The sequence below is a fragment of the Macaca nemestrina genome, chromosome 9 (genome assembly GCF_043159975.1).
Source record: "Macaca nemestrina isolate mMacNem1 chromosome 9, mMacNem.hap1, whole genome shotgun sequence".
NCBI lineage: Eukaryota > Metazoa > Chordata > Mammalia > Primates > Cercopithecidae > Macaca > Macaca nemestrina.
Window position 1 is genome coordinate 94,693,563 of NC_092133.1, and position 18,003 is coordinate 94,711,565.

At 36.9% G+C, this 18,003-nt stretch overlaps 1 protein-coding gene across 1 annotated transcript in view; it reads right to left on the minus strand.

The window, feature by feature from the left end:
* The window catches only part of LOC105463238 (ankyrin repeat domain-containing protein 30B), a 189,337-nt gene that overhangs the window by 18,924 nt on the left and 152,410 nt on the right, over nt 1-18,003 (minus strand). Inside the window, 4 exon segments of the mRNA XM_071070132.1 lie at nt 4,985-5,087; nt 7,784-7,845; nt 11,979-12,051; nt 12,150-12,178. Coding sequence (XP_070926233.1) covers nt 4,985-5,087; nt 7,784-7,845; nt 11,979-12,051; nt 12,150-12,178 — 267 coding nt within the window.

Here is an 18,003-nt window from a genome sequence, read left to right on the forward strand (position 1 = left end):
TTTATAATCCTCTAGGTATATAACCAGTAATGGGACTGCTGGATCAAATGGTATTTCTAGTTCTAGATTCTTGAGGAATTGCCACACTGTCTTCCACAATGGCTCAACTAGGTTACAGTCCCACCAACAGTGTAAAAGTGTTCCTATTTCTCCACATCCTCTCCAGCACCTGTTGTTTCCTGACTTTTTAATGATCACCATTCTAACTGGTGTGAGATGGTATCTCATTGTGGTTTTGATTTGCATTTCTCTGATGACCAGTGATGATGAGCATTTTTTCATGTGTCTGTTGGCTGCATAAATGTCTTCTTTTGAGAAGTGTCTGTTCATATCCTTCGCCCACTTTTTGATGGGGTTGTTTGCTTTTTCTTGTAAAGTTGACTTCTTTATAGATTCTGGATATTGGCCCTTTGTCAGATGAGTATATTGCAAAAATTTTCTCCCATTTTGGAGGTTGCCTGTTCACTTTGATCGTAGTTTCTTTTGCTGTGCAGAAGCTCTTTAGTTTAATGAGATCCCATTTGTCAATTTTGGCTTTTGATGCCATTGCTTTTAGTGTGTTAGTCATGAAGTCCTTGCCCATGCCTATGTCCTGAATGGTATTGCCTAGGTTTTCTTCTAGGGTTTTTATGGTTTTAGGTCTAATGTTTAAGTCTTTAATCAATCTTGAATTGATTTTTGTATAAGGTGTAAGGAAGGGATCCAGTTCCAGCTTTCTACATATGGCTAGCTAGTTTTCACAGTATCATTTATTAAATAGGGAATCATTTCTCCATTTTTTGTTTTTGTCAGGTTTGTCAAAGATCAGATGGTTGTAGATGTGTGGTGTTATTTCTGAGGGCTCTGTTCCATTCCATTGGTCTATATGTCTGTTTTGATACTAGTATCATGCTGTTTTGGTTACTGTAGCCTCATAGTATAGTTTGAAGTCAGGTAGCGTGATGCCTCCAGCTTTGTTCTTTTGGCTTAGGATTGTCTTGGCAATGCAGGCCCTTTTTTGGTTACATCTGAAATTTAAAGTAGTTTTTTTCCAATTCTGTGAAGAAACTCATTGGTAGCTTGATGGGGATGGCACTGAATCTACAAATTACCTTGGGCAGTATGGCCATTTTCATGATACTGATTCTTCCTCTCCATGAGCATGAAATGTTCTTCCATTTGTTTGTATCCTCTTTTATTTTGTTGAGCAATGGTTTGTAGTTCTTCTTGAAGAGGTCCTTCACATCCCTTGTAAGTTGGATTCCTAGGTATTTTCTTCTCTTTGAAGCAATTTTGAATGGGAATTCACTCATGATTTGGTTCTCTGTGTGTCTGTTATTGGTGTGTAGGAATGCTTGTGATTTTTGCACATTGATTTTGTATCATGAGACGTTGCTGAGGTTGCTTACATCAACTTAAGGAGATTTTGCGCTGAGACGATGGGGTTTTCTAAATATACAATCATATCGTCTACAAACAGGGACAATATGATTTCCTCTTTTCCTAATTGAATACCCTTGATTTCTTTCTCTTGCCTGATTGCCCTGGCCAGAACTTCCAACACTATGTTGAATAGGAGTGGTAAGAGAGGGCATCCCTGTCTTGTACCAGTTTTCAAAGGGAATGCTTCCAGTTTTTGCCCATTCAGTATGATATTGGCTGTGGGTCTGTCATAAATAGTTCTTATTATTTTGAGATATGTCTGCTCAATACATAGTTCATTGAGGGTTTTTAACATGAAGCGCTGTTGAATTTTGTCGAAGGTCTTTTCTGCATCTTTTGAGATAATCATGTGGTTTTTGTCTTTCATTCTGTTTATATGCTGGATTGCATTTATTGATTTGTGTACATTGAACCAGCCTTGCATCCCAGGGATGAGGCCAACTTGATCATGGTGGATAAGGTTTTTAATGTGCTGTTGGATATGATTTGCCAGTATTTTATTGAGCATTTTTGCATCGATGTTCATCAGGGATATTGGTCTAAAATTCTCTTTTTTTGTTGTGTCTCTGCCAAGCTTTGGTATCAGGATGATGCTGGCCTCATAAAATGAGTTAGGGAGGATTCCCTCTTTTTCTATTGATTGGAATAGTTTCAGAAGGAATGTAACCAGCTCCTCCTTGTACCTCTGGTAGAATTCAACTGTGAATCTGTCTGGTCCTGGACGTTTTTGGTTGATAGGCTATTAATTATTGCCTCAATTTCAGAGCCTGTTATTGGTCTATTCAGGGATCCAACTTCTTCCTCGTTTAGTCTTGGGAGGGTGTATTTGTACAGGAATTTTCTCATTTATTCTAGATTTTTTAGTTTATTTGTGAGAAGTATTTACAGTATTTTCTGATGGTAGTCTGTATTTCTGTGGGATCAGTGGTGATATCCCCTTTATCATTTTTTATTGCATCTTCTCTCTTTTTTCCTTTATTAGTCTTGCTAGTGGTCTGTTTTGCTGTTCTTTTCAAAAAATCAGCTCCTGGAATCATTGATTTTTTGAAGGTTTTTTTTTGTGTCTCTGTCTCCTCAGATCTGCTCTGATCTTAATTATTTTTTGCCTTCTGCTAGCTTTTGAATGTGTTTGCTCTTGCTTCTCTAGTTCTTTTAATTGTGATGTTAGGGTGTCAATTTTGGATCTTTCCTGCTTTCTCTTGTGGGCATTTAGTGCTATAAATTTCCCTCTACACACTGCTTTAAATGTGTCCCAGAGATTCTGGTATGTTGTATCTTTGTTGTCATTGGTTTCAAAGAACATCTTTATTTCTGCCTTCATTTGGTTGTTTACCCAGTAGTCATTCAGGAGCAGGTTGTTCAGTTTCCATGTAGCAGTGTGGTTTTGAGTGAGTTTCTTAATCCTGAGTTCTAATTTGATTGCACTATGGTCTGAAAGATAGTTTGTTGTGATTTCTGTGCTGTTACATTTGCTGAGGAGTGCTTTACTTCCAACTATATGGTCAATTTTGGAATAAGTGTGATGTGATGCTGAGAAGAATGTATCTTCTGTTGATCTGGGGTAGAGAGTTCTGTAGATTAGCTCCACTTGGTGCAGAGCTGAGTTCAAGTCCTGGATATCCTTGTAAACCTTCTGTCTCATTGATCTGTACAATTTTGACAGTGGGGTGTCAAAGTCTCCCATTAGTATTGCCTGGGAGTCTAAGTCTCTTTGTAGGTCTCTAAGGACTTTCCATATGAATCTGGGTGCTCCTGTATTGGGTGCATATATATTTAGGATAGTTAGCTCTTCTTGTTGAATTGATCCCTTTACCATTATATAATGGCCTTCTTTGTCTCTTTTGATCTTTGTTCGTTTAATGTCTGTTTTATTAGAGAGTAGGAGAGCAACCTCTGCTTTTTTTTTGTTTTCCATATGCTTGGTAGATCTTCCTCTATTCCTTTATTTTGAGCTTATGTGTGTCTCTGCACATGAGATGGGTCTCCTGAATACAGCACACTGATGGGTCTTGAGTCTTTATCCAATTTGCCAGTCTGTGTCTTTTAATTGGTGCATGTAGCCCATTTACATTTAAGGTAAATATTGTTATGTTTGAATTTGATCCTGTCATTACGATGTTAGCTGGTTATTTTGCTCATTATTTAAAGCAGTTTCTTCCTAGCATTGATGGTCTTTACAATCTGGCATGTTTTTGCAGTGGCTGGTACCGGTTGTTCATTTCTGTGTTTAGTGCTCCCTTCAGGAGCTCTTGTAAGGCAGGTCTGGTGGTGACAAAATCTCTCAGCATTTGCTCGTCTGTAAAGGATTTTATTTCTCTTTCACGTATGAAGCTTAGTTTGGCTGGATATGAAATTCTGGGTTGAAAATTCTTTTCTTTAAGAATGTTGAATATTGGCTCCCACTCTCTTCTAGCTTGTAAAGTTTCTGCCAAGAGATCCACTGTTAGTCTGATGGGCTTCCCTTTTTGGGTAACCCGACGTTTCTCTCTGGCTGTCCTTAGCATTTTTTCCTTCATTTCAACCTTGGTGAATCTGACTATTATGTGTCTTGGGGTTGCTCTTCTCAAGGAGTATCTTTGTGGTGTTCTCTGTATTCCCTGAATTTGAATGTTGGCCTGCCTTGCTACATTGTGGAAGTTCTCCTGGATGATATCCTGAAGTGTGTTTTCCAACTTGGTTCCATTCTTCCCATCACTTTCAGATAAACTAATCAAACGTAGATTTGGTCTTTTCACATAGTCCCATATTTCTTGGAGGCTTTGTTCATTTCTTTTTCCTCTTTTTTCTCTAAACTTCTCTTCTTGCTTCATTTCATTCTTCTACTTGATCAAGTTAGACCTCTCTGATGAGATTTTAAATGCTTTGACTATTAGTAACATTATTACAGAACAGCAAAAAGTGTGCTAAGCCCTGAGACCTGAACACACTGGATGAGGACTTATGTTACAGTGGTAGAAATAGAAAAAAAGTTAACACTTATAAGTCAATGTAAGTGATCTCTATATAAAGACGGATAGTGATACTCACCCTTTTTTCCACTTGATCGAATCGGCTACTGAAGCTTGTGCATATGTCATGCAGTTCTCGTGCCACGGTTTTCAGCTCGCGTGGAAAATTTTTGCTCTAATTCTTTTAGTAGTTTTTATACTGGAAGCTCACCAAATGTTCTTCACACCTTTCTAACCCTACTCTTCCTCTATCTACAGAATTATTTTATCAACCTCCTTTATATACACCTGTTTCTTTTTCCCTCATTTCCTCCCTGTACTTTCTGTCTTCCTCATTCTTTATTCCCTCTTTTACATCTTTCCTCTTATTTCCTGAGGTACCTCAGGTTTTAGAATACCTTGAATTTAAAGTAATAATTCAGTTCCTTTTCTGGCACCATCAATAAATTCTGTTGCTGACACCTGACAAGATATGTAACTTATTACCATTTTAATTCACATTTTTTATACTGTGCATTTAGTGATAATGTTCTTAGGCTATTACAATATATCAGTCCTCAAATCTTTAGATAAACATACTGTCTAATGACTTATAAATAAAAAATGACTCTTACCCTTTAGTTTTCCATTTATTCTTTTGGTTTCTTCTTGATATGTAGCCTCAGGTAAACACGTGTAATTCTGCGCAGCACTTTCAGAAATATTCTGTTCAAAGTTCTATCAATAATGAATTGCAATTTAAAAATAATAAAAATAATGAGTGACATCAAGATTTCCTAACTAACATATTTCAAAAAATACTCAGTTTCCTATTAAAGGCAATTTGATTTAAGGATAGAAACCTATTGAAAATCAAAGCATTTATATAAAGGACTTCACATATGCTCTCTAAATCAAGCTTATTTTCATCTCCATTTAGCTATTGAAACCGTTACCAAGCATGAAAATCCAAAAAAAAAAAAAAAAAAAAAAACCACATATCCACAGAAAATATATTCACTCATGTGCATGTTTCCAGAGGAAATTACCTTTAAAATATCTAACTCTACTTTGTAGTCCCCAAGAAACATGAGAGGGCATTTAAAACAAAAGACAATCACCTGCTTCTTGCTATATAACATTGACAACATTAAACGTTAAAAATACTCACAATTATAAATTTTTTTTTCATGCAATATTGAGTCTGCTTGCATTGTATGCTTTTTTCTTGATTATAGGTCACATGTCTTTCTACTTCTTTTTTTATTATTATTATACTTTAAGTTTTAGGGTACATGTGCATAATGTGCAGGTTTGTTACGTATGTATACTTGTGCCATGTTGGTGTGCTGCACCCATCAATTCATCAGTACCCATCAACTCGTCCTTTACATCAGGTATAACTCCCAATGCAATTCCTCCCCCCTCCCCCCTCCCCCCTCCCCATAATAGGCCCCGGTGTGTGATGCTCCCCTTCCCAAGTCCAAGTGATCTCATTCTCATTGTTCAGCGTTAAAATAAGACACTTGAAAGGAAGAGAACCTTCAGAGTATGAGACAGAATATTGTAGAAGCGTCTTTATTTAGGTAGACAAGAATTTGAAATAATCAAATATTTTTGAGAAAATTTTTGATTACAGAAGAAATACATGAATGAAACTTAAAAGAAGAAACATATTCTATTATGTTTAAATGAAAGGAAACCAATATTAGATAGAGTATGTAACTTGATCTCAATTAAGACATAATTTCAGAAAAGTATAGCAAGCCCTTCATAAAAATATAGGAATGTTTATTCATAAAGCATTTATTTACTATATGCCAGGAACACATTTGAAAACTTTTCTACACCTTACAATAATGAAAATGATGATGATGATGTTTACCCCACTTTCTGCTTCTTAGTCTTTCCAGGATGTTAACAGAAAAATTATAAACAAATGTGATCTGTTGTTTTCTCCACTCCAAATGTCTTTCACCTATACTTTTACACATCATCCTACCTCTCATGCTTGTTATGGGAGCTTGACTGGCAGTCTCAAAGAAATCTCTGACTACAGAATTTGACTGCCACTCCCATTCCCATCCTAACTGCAAACTTCTTCAGTTTTCTCTAACCTAACACTACCTGTCTTTACATAGAGATCACTTATATTTACCTAAGGGTGTTGTTAACTTTTTCCCTATTCCTACCACTTTAACAAAAGTCCTCATCCTGTGTGTTCAGGTCTCACTGTTTAGCACACTTTTGCTATTCAGTAAGGACATTACTAATAGTCAAAGCATTTAAAATCTCATCAGAGAGGTCTAACTTGCTAAATTCCTAGCAAGTTTAGAAAACAGTAGTAGTAGCCTGCTGATACTTAATATACCCTTACACTAGACTAGAAATCCACATGTCTGTTGTTATTTCCCCAATATTTTTCTGACAATACTGCCATCACGTTTAAAAAAAGTACCCTCAATATTTATTACATCACTGAATACCACTGTCATCATTATCTTACATTTGTATACACATTTTTCAGTTTACAAAATATTTTTACTTTTATTATAATATTGTTCAATTAAAAATAACTAAGAGGTAGATATTAGCACTAATTCAATGAACAAGGCCACTGACATTTGAATACACAAAATAATTTTCTCCAAGGTTACATAACTAGTAAGTAACAGAACCAGAATACTCACTGGTTTTTTGACTTCTACTCATGATTGTTACTACTATAAAGCAGCTACTTCTAACAACCAGCGAGGCCCTTTCCATCTCTTTACATAGCTGTGATCTCAGAATACAGATATTTATGTGGTTGAAAGCATGGCTGCCACAAAAGAACTCAAAGAGTTCTCTTTGTGAAAATGATGTTTATTCTTTAAAAAACTATTCAACCAAATTGTTTTTATTATAGTTTCTCAGGTTTCCTATTTTTCTTGCTCTTCCTTTGCCTAAAATATTCCTTAAGCTCTACGCTGTACAATCCAAATATATCAATACTTTCAAGTCCCAAGCATTATCTTCTCAAGTTCCAAGGTATGCAAAACAAGTTTTACCTTTTTCCTCTGAATCCAGATATACCAGAGAACCATAAATTTGCCTACAGGTAAAAACTGAGGAATTTCATTTCAGGACCCCTGAACTGAAATTCCTCAGTTTTTAGACAAAGGTAGATTCAGAATCCAAATAAACTCCTAGAATTTCTAAGCCATATTTTTACACTATACTACAGTATCTTCTAAATTTAATCCTGAAAATAAGTGGAATTGCACTATGAAGCAATAATCTACTTAGCAAATAATAACTGTTTAGTATGTTCTGAAAAATATCAGAAATTGCTGAAGGGCAATATGCAGAGGTAAGACAATAAAGTCAGTCTCTAAAGTTTCAACATCAATCAATATTTGTATTTAAATAATGAAAACAAAATTACACAATACCTCAGAACTCCAATGTGATTCTGCATATGTTTCTTGTACTGATTTTAATGTGAACATATTATCTATAAAATATTAACCATAGATATATTCATGAGAACATTTATTATGATATATATTAAAAGTATACAAATCTATTTTTTCATGAATCTGTGGTCTTTCTTACTCAACCTGTACATATTTTTTTCAGATTATTCCCGCCACTTTTATGGTCAATCTAATAGAATTGCAAACTAAAATATTTAAAAGTGAACTTTTTATTCATTAGAATAAAAAAATAGAAATTTGGCTAACTTGTACAAATTCTTTCTTCAAAAAGGCAGTAATGTGTTCTTTTTCCCAGAAACAGTATTTTTTGTGCTTGAAATTTAATGAGATAACTTTAAGTATATGTTACCTTTCATTTTTTCTATTTTTTAGCAATACTTAGTTTGATTGACTCAGCAATCTCTATTAGTTATTCAAATGAAATTATCAATAAATAAGACTCTTGAGAAATACAAAATTTTTTTATGTTAACAAACTTTGTCTAACAATTTTAAGTTTCAACATGCATGACAGTATATGTTGTGTATGTGTAATAAAAAAGGTTAAAAAACTTTTATTGCATACACATTAAATTTAAAAACTGCTTTAAATATTTTGAGACAGTCTTAAATCAATATCTTCAGAATCACCTTGTGATGCCTTAGAGAAACATTAGAAATCTATATAAAAATAATTGCTTTAAGTAACCTAACATTTCCATAAAAAAAATTAAATCAATGCCTACACATTAGTAAACATAGCTTTAATGGTCCATAGGTCACAGTTTTCATTTTTTTTTTAATTTATTTATTATTATTATACTTTAAGTTGTAGGGTACATGTGCATAACGTGCAGGTTTGTTACATATGTATACTTGTGCCATGTTGGTGTGCTGCACCCATCAACTTGTCATTTACATCAGGTATAACTCCCAATGCAATCCCTCCCCCCTCCCCCCTCCCCATGACAGGCCCCTGTGTGAGATGTTCCCTTTCCTGAGTCCAAGTGATCTCATTGTTCAGTTCCCACCTATGAGTGAGAACATGCGGTGTTTGGTTTTCTGTTCTTGTGATAGATTGCTAAGAATGATGGACTCCAGCTGCATCCAAGTCCCTACAAAGGACTCAAACTCATCCTTTTTGATGGCTGCATAGTATTCCATGGTGTATATGTGCCACATTTTCTTAATCCAATCTGTCACTGATGGACATTTGGGTTGATTCCAAGTCTTTGCTATTGTGAATAGTGCCGCAATAAACATACGTGTGCATGTGTCTTTATAGCAGCATAATTTATAATCCTTTGGGTATATCCCCAGTAATGGGATGGCTGGGTCATATGGTACATCTAGTTCTAGATCCTTGAGGAATCGCCATACTGTTTTCCATAATGGTTGAACTAGTTTACAATCCCACCAACAGTGTAAAAGTGTTCCTATTTCTCCACATCCTCTCCAGCACCTGTTGTTTCCTGACTTTTTAATGATTGCCATTCTAACTGGTGTGAGATGGTATCTCATTGTGGTTTTGATTTGCATTTCTCTGATGGCCAGTGATGACGAGTATTTTTTCATGTGCCTGTTGGCTGTATGAATGTCTTCTTTTGAGAAATGTCTGTTCATATCCTTTGCCCACTTTTTGATGGGGTTGTTTGTTTTTTTCTTGTAAATTTGTTTGAGTTCTTTGTAGGTTCTGGATATTAGCCCTTTGTCAGATGAGTAGATTGCAACAATTTTCTCCCATTCTGTAGGTTGCCTGTTCACTCTGATGGTAGTTTCTTTTGCTGTGCAGAAGCTCTTTAGTTTAATGAGATCCCATTTGTCAATTTTGGCTTTTGCTGCCGTTGCTTTTGGTGTTTTAGACATGAAGTCTTTGCCCATGCCTATGTCCTGAATGGTACTACCTAGGTTTTCCTCTAGGATTTTTATGGTATTGGGTCTAACATTTAAGTCTCTAATCCATCTTGAATTAATTTTCGTATAAGGAGTAAGGAAAGGATCCAGTTTCAGCTTTCTACTTATGGCTAGCCAATTTTCCCAGCACCATTTATTAAATAGGGAATCCTTTCCCCATTTCTTGTTTCTCTCAGGTTTGTCAAAGATCAGATGGCTGTAGATGTGTGGTATTATTTCTGAGGACTCTGTTCTGTTCCATTGGTCTATATCTCTGTTTTGGTACCAGTACCATGCTGTTTTGGTTACTGTAGCCTTGTAGTATAGTTTGAAGTCAGGTAGCGTGATGCCTCCAGCTTTGTTCTTTTGACTTAGGATTGTCTTGGAGATGCGGGCTCTTTTTTGGTTCCATATGAACTTTAAAGCAGTTTTTTCCAATTCTGTGAAGAAACTCATTGGTAGCTTGATGGGGATGGCATTGAATCTATAAATTACCTTGGGCAGTATCATACTGAATGGGCAAAAACTGGAAAAATTCCCTTTGAAAACTGGCACAAGACAGGGATGCCCTCTCTCACCACTCCTATTCAACATAGTGTTGGAAGTTCTGGCTAGGGCAATTAGGCAAGAGAAAGAAATCAACGGTATTCAGTTAGGAAAAGAAGAAGTCAAACTGTCCCTGTTTGCAGATGACATGATTGTATATTTAGAAAACCCCATTGTCTCAGCCCAAAATCTCCTTAAGCTGATAAGCAACTTCAGCAAAGTCTCAGGATACAAAATTAATGTGCAAAAATCACAAGCATTCTTATACACCAGTAACAGACAAACAGAGAGCCAAATCAGGAATGAACTTCCATTCACAATTGCTTCAAAGAGAATCAAATACCTAGGAATCCAACTTCCAAGGGATGTAAAGGACCTCTTCAAGGAGAACTACAAACCACTGCTCAGTGAAATAAAAGAGGACACAAACAAAAGGAAGAACATACCATGCTCATGGATAGGAAGAATCAATATCGTGAAAATGGCCACACAGTTTTCATTTTTATTAAAGTAGATGATTGTGCATAGCGATACTTGAAATATTTTAGTTTTAGTTTCTAATATATCAAAAATCAGTAGAGAAAACCAACTTAAATGAAGACTGAAATCTGTATTTGTTTTTATTTTCATGTATTTGTTTTTTGCATAAACAAGCTTTAATTAGTCATGGTGCAGTTATATAATGGAATTCTATAAAGAACCTAATATAAACAAAACCAGAGCTAATTCTGCCCTTATGGATGGATCTAACAATACAATGCTGATCAAAGAACGTTACAGAAAATTACACACAATGTACAATTATTTACATATTAGAAGTTGAAAACAAATTCTACACATTATCTATGACCGTGCACATATGTTGTGTAATGTTTAAGCATGCATAGGAATAATAATTTTTAAGAAACTAGTTTAGACAATTGTTTACCTCTAAACAATGAAAAAACACTAAAGCCAAATGCTTCAGAATCACAGTTTTACAAAAATAATCATGAGGAAACGATTACTTCTCCCATTAATTATTATTATTTATTTATTTATTTTTATTTTTTTTGAGACAGAGTCTCACTCTGTCGCCCAGGCTGGAGTGCAGTGGCGTGATCTTGGCTCATTGCAAGCTCTACCTCCCGGGTTCACGCCATTCTTCTGCCTCAACCTCCTGAGTAGCTGGGACTGACATCTCCCATTTTTTAAAAATTAAGGGTACCACACACAAACACACATACACATGCATATAGGCACAAACGTGCACACCACAAACACACACACACACACACAGAGTAAGCTAATCAGAATAACTGATTTCCTTAGGATGCTTCAAATGACTACATTCCCATGAGGTAACCAATGTTAAAACATAGTTGGCATGTCAAAAAGTGAAGTTTTCCCTGCAGTGAAGGGTAGAATTTGAATCAATTTTTGAACAGAAAAAATATTAGAGTTTAAAAATTCACCCTTTTGAATCTTTAAGTCATACGGACATTCCCAATACAAAACATTACAGTATCAGGACATAAAAGTAGAAACACCTGAAATTAAAGCTACCTTTTACAAAAACTAATTAAAATTCGTGTTCTTATAAGTAATCAGTTTTTCAAATGTGGATACCATTATTGATATTATTACCTCAAATATTTCCATAATATTTGAAAAATAACCATTGGGGAGATGAGACTATTAATATATCAACTATTGAAATATTCATTTTAATATACTTGAACTGTAAAATTTACCTGCTCTCAATGTTTGTTTATTCTTCCATTCTAAGCCTTTATTTGGGACAGAGTTTTGCATTTCAGTGGCAGGCTAAATGGGTTTGGAAGAAAAATTATTAATAATGAATGTATACTTCACAAAATATGTGGTTAATAAATGATTCAAGATAAAATTATAAAACTCAATACCTCAAAGTCAGAAGACTTTTCAGGAGACTCTAAAAAAGCAAAAGAGATTTATTATCAGTCATAGGTAAATATGACAAAACCAACTACAAATGAATCCAGTGATAGTATCTAACTAAGTCCTTGTACTCAGCTTTGAGAATGATTCCTTTAGGTTTAGGGCTTTTCTTTTGGTTTGTTTCTTTAGGACACTCACATGACAGAAATACACTGAAGAAACTAGGAATCTAGGCTTCAACAAACGTGCACTTAATATTTCAAAAGTGAGAATGTGCTGTGCATGCAAAATGTGTTGATATTAATACGCATATGCTGAGGGATGAAAAGAGAAATGACCTTTGATCAGAGGAGCAAATCATACCCTGAAAAAATAAATGTCAAAGCTGAATATAGAATCCTACACCATATATTTAATGAAATACATTGGAATAATTTATATCATTACATTCATCATGTTCTTTAATTTGTCGTACAATTGAGACGGTACACCATTATGATGAGAGTTCAGCAGAATGCAGAACTGACATCTCATCACTGAACGTGTAACAAATTGATCAGCTTGGATATTTACTTAGGGGATAATACTAAATAAAATATTCATTGTTTTCCATATCCATGCAGTGTAATCATATGCCTCTAGTTTATCCTCAGAAATTTTCTTGCTTCTGTTTCCTCTAGCTTATCCTCAGAAATTTTCTTGATTCACTCATGCAAAATATATATACAAAATTCATTAAAAATATTGCTTTCAATGTTGACGTTTATTTGAAAATTTATGATAACATAGTTATTACATATAAATAACATTTTATATGTTTAAATCAGGAAAATATTTACTTAAAAAAAATTTTAGAATTCAAGTAATAAATTCAGTAATTTGTTTCTAAAAATTAGTCTGCTTTGTTTATTATGGTAGGTGTCTAATGGATTTTTATAGAATAACAATTTTACCAAAACAATTTGCTTCATTAAAAATAAAGCCAGCCATTAAATTTTTTATTCTTGGGGGGCGGAGCAAGATGGCCGAATAGGAGCAGCTCCAGTCTCCAACTCCCAGCGCGAGCGACACAGAAGACCGGTGATTTCTGCATTTTCAACTGAGGTACTGGGTTCATCTCACTGGGGAGTGCCGGACGATCGGTGCTGGTCAGCTGCTGCAGCCCGACCAGCGAGAGCTGAAGCAGGGCGAGGCATTGCCTCACCTGGGAAGCGCAAGTGGGAAGGGAGTCCCTTTTCCTAGCCAGGGGAACTGAGACACACAACACCTGGAAAATCGGGTAACTCCCACCCCAATACTGCGCTTTAAGCAACAGGCACACCAGGAGATCATATCCCACACCTGGCCGGGAGGGTCCCACACCCACGGAGACTCCCTCATTGCTAGCGCAGCAGTCTGTGATCTACCGGCAAGGCAGCAGCGAGGCTGGGGGAGGGGCGCCCGCCATTGCTGAGGCTTAAGTAGGTAAACAAAGCTGCTGGGAAGCTCCAACTGGGTGGAGCTCACAGCAGCTCAAGGAAACCTGCCTGTCTCTGTAAACTCCACCTCTGGGGACCGGGCACAGTAAACTAAACAAACGCAGCAGACACCTCTGCAGACGCAAAGAACTCTGTCTGACAGCTTTGAAGTGAGCAGTGGATCTCCCAGCACGGAGGTTGAGATCTGAGAAGGGACGGACTCCCTGCTCAAGTGGGTCCCTGACCCCTGAGTAGCCTAACTGGGAGACATCCCCCACTAGGGGCAGTCTGACACCCCACACCTCACAGGGAGGAGTACACCCCTGAGAGGAAGCTTCCAAAGCAAGAATCAGACAGGTACACTCGCTGTTCAGAAATATTCTATCTTCTGCAGCCTCTGCTGCTGATACCCAGGCAAACAGGGTCTGGAGTGGACCTCAAGCAATCTCCAACAGACCTACAGCTGAGGGTCCTGACTGTTAGAAGGAAAACTATCAAACAGGAAGGACACCTACACCAAAACCCCATCAGTACATCACCATCATCAAAGACCAGAGGCAGATAAAACCACAAAGATGGGGAAAAAGCAGGGCAGAAAAGCTGGAAATTCCAAAAATAAGAGCGCATCTCCCCCGGCAAAGGAGCGCAGCTCATCACCAGCAACGGATCAAAGCTGGACGGAGAATGACTTTGACGAGATGAGAGAAGAAGGCTTCAGTCCATCCAATTTCTCAGAGCTAAAGGAGGAATTACGTACCCAGCGCAAAGAAACTAAAAATCTTGAAAAAAAAGTGGAAGAATTGATGGCTAGAGTAATTAATGCAGAGAAGGTCCTAAACGAAATGAAAGAGATGAAAACCATGACACGAGAAATACGTGACAAATGCACAAGCTTCAGTAACCGACTCGATCAACTGGAAGAAAGAGTATCAGCGATGGAGGATCAAATGAATGAAATGAAGCGAGAAGAGAAACCAAAAGAAAACAGAAGAAAAAGAAATGAACAAAGCCTGCAAGAAGTATGGGATTATGTAAAAAGACCAAATCTACGTCTGATTGGGGTGCCTAAAAGTGAGGGGGAAAATGGAACCAAGTTGGAAAACACTCTTCAGGATATCATCCAGGAGAACTTCCCCAACCTAGTAGGGCAGGCCAACATTCAAATCCAGGAAATACAGAGAATGCCACAAAGATACTCCTCGGAAAGAGCAACTCCAAGACACATAATTGCCAGATTCACCAAAGTTGAAATGAAGGAAAAAATCTTAAGGGCAGCCAGAGAGAAAGGTCGGGTTACCCACAAAGGGAAGCCCATCAGACTAACAGCAGATCTCTCGGCAGAAACTCTCCAAGCCAGAAGAGAGTGGGGGCCAATATTCAACATTCTTAAAGAAAAGAATTTTAAACCCAGAATTTCATATCCAGCCAAACTAAGTTTCATAAGTGAAGGAGAAATAAAATCCTTTACAGATAAGCAAATGCTTAGAGATTTTGTCACCACTAGGCCTGCCTTACAAGAGACCCTGAAGGAAGCACTCAACATGGAAAGGAACAACCGGTACCAGCCATTGCAAAAACATGCCAAAATGTAAAGACCATCGAGGCTAGGAAGAAACTGCATCAACTAATGAGCAAAATAACCAGTTAATATCATAATGGCAGGATCAAGTTCACACATAACAATATTAACCTTTAATGTAAATGGACTAAATGCTCCAATTAAAAGACACAGACTGGCAAACTGGATAAAGAGTCAAGACCCATCAGTCTGCTGTATTCAGGAGACCCATCTCACACGCAGAGACATACATAGGCTCAAAATAAAGGGATGGAGGAAGATTTACCAAGCAAATGGAGAACAAAAAAAAGCAGGAGTTGCAATACTAGTCTCTGATAAAACAGACTTTCAACCATCAAAGATCAAAAGAGACAAAGAAGGCCATTACATAATGGTAAAGGGATCAATTCAACAGGAAGAGCTAACTATCCTAAATATATATGCACCCAATACAGGAGCACCCAGATTCATAAAGCAAGTCCTTAGAGACTTACAAAGAGACTTAGACTCCCATACAATAATAATGGGAGACTTCAACACTCCACTGTCAACATTAGACAGATCAACGAGACAGAAAGTTAACAAGGATATCCAGGAATTGAACTCATCTCTGCAGCAAGCAGACCTAATAGACATCTATAGAACTCTCCACCCCAAATCAACAGAATATACATTCTTCTCAGCACCACATCATACTTACTCCAAAATTGACCACGTAATTGGAAGTAAAGCACTCCTCAGCAAATGTACAAGAACAGAAATTATAACAAACTGTCTCTCAGACCACAGTGCAATCAAACTAGAACTCAGGACTAAGAAACTCAATCAAAACCGCTCAACTACATGGAAACTGAACAACCTGCTCCTGAATGACTACTGGGTACATAACGAAATGAAGGCAGAAATAAAGATGTTCTTTGAAACCAATGAGAACAAAGATACAACATACCAGAATCTCTGGGACACATTTAAAGCAGTGTGTAGAGGGAAATTTAGAGCACTAAATGCCCACAAGAGAAAGCAGGAAAGATCTAAAATTGACACTCTAACATCGCAATTAAAAGAACTAGAGAAGCAAGAGCAAACACATTCGAAAGCTAGCAGAAGGCAAGAAATAACTAAGATCAGAGCAGAACTGAAGGAGATAGAGACACAAAAAACCCTCCAAAAAATCAATGAATCCAGGAGTTGGTTTTTTGAAAAGATCAACAAAATTGACAGACCACTAGCCAGACTAATAAAGAAGAAAAGAGAGAAGAATCAAATCGACGCAATTAAAAATGATAAAGGGGATATCACCACCGACCCCACAGAAATACAAACTACCATCAGAGAATACTATAAACACCTCTATGCAAATAAACTGGAAAATCTAGAAGAAATGGATAATTTCCTGGACACTTACACTCTTCCAAGACTAAACCAGGAAGAAGTTGAATCCCTGAATAGACCAATAGCAGGCTCTGAAATTGAGGCAACAATTAATAGTCTACCAACCAAAAAAAGTCCAGGACCAGATGGATTCACAGCTGAATTCTACCAGAGGTACAAGGAGGAGTTGGTACCATTCCTTCTGAAACTATTCCAATCAATAGAAAAAGAGGGAATCCTCCCTAACTCATTTTATGAGGCCAACATCATCCTGATACCAAAGCCTGGCAGAGACACAACAAAAAAAGAGAATTTTAGACCAATATCCCTGATGAACATCGATGCAAAAATCCTCAATAAAATACTGGCAAACCGGATTCAGCAACACATCAAAAAGCTTATCCACCATGATCAAGTGGGCTTCATCCCTGGGATGCAAGGCTGGTTCAACATTCACAAATCAATAAACATAATCCAGCATATAAACAGAACCAAAGACAAGAACCACATGATTATCTCAATAGATGCAGAAAAGGCTTTTGACAAAATTCAACAGCCCTTCATGCTAAAAACGCTCAATAAATTCGGTATTGATGGAACGTACCTCAAAATAATAAGAGCTATTTATGACAAACCCACAGCCAATATCATACTGAATGGGCAAAAACTGGAAAAATTCCCTTTGAAAACTGGCACAAGACAGGGATGCCCTCTCTCACCACTCCTATTCAACATAGTGTTGGAAGTTCTGGCTAGGGCAATCAGGCAAGAGAAAGAAATCAAGGGTATTCAGTTAGGAAAAGAAGAAGTCAAATTGTCCCTGTTTGCAGATGACATGATTGTATATTTAGAAAACCCCATTGTCTCAGCCCAAAATCTCCTTAAGCTGATAAGCAACTTCAGCAAAGTCTCAGGATACAAAATTAATGTGCAAAAATCACAAGCATTCTTATACACCAGTAACAGACAAACAGAGAGCCAAATCAGGAATGAACTTCCATTCACAATTGCTTCAAAGAGAATCAAATACCTAGGAATCCAACTGACAAGGGATGTAAAGGACCTCTTCAAGGAGAACTACAAACCACTGCTCAGTGAAATAAAAGAGGACACAAACAAATGGAAGAACATACCATGCTCACGGATAGGAAGAATCAATATCGTGAAAATGGCCATACTGCCCAAAGTAATTTATAGATTCAATGCCATCCCCATCAAGCTACCAATGAGTTTCTTCACAGAATTGGAAAAAACTGCTTTAAAGTTCATATGGAACCAAAAAAGAGCCCGCATCTCCAAGACAATACTAAGTCAAAAGAACAAAGCTGGAGGCATCATGCTACCTGACTTCAAACTATACTACAAGGCTACAGTAACCAAAACAGCATGGTACTGGTACCAAAACAGAGATATAGACCAATGGAACAGAACAGAGTCCTCAGAAATAATACCACACATCTACAGCCATTTGAT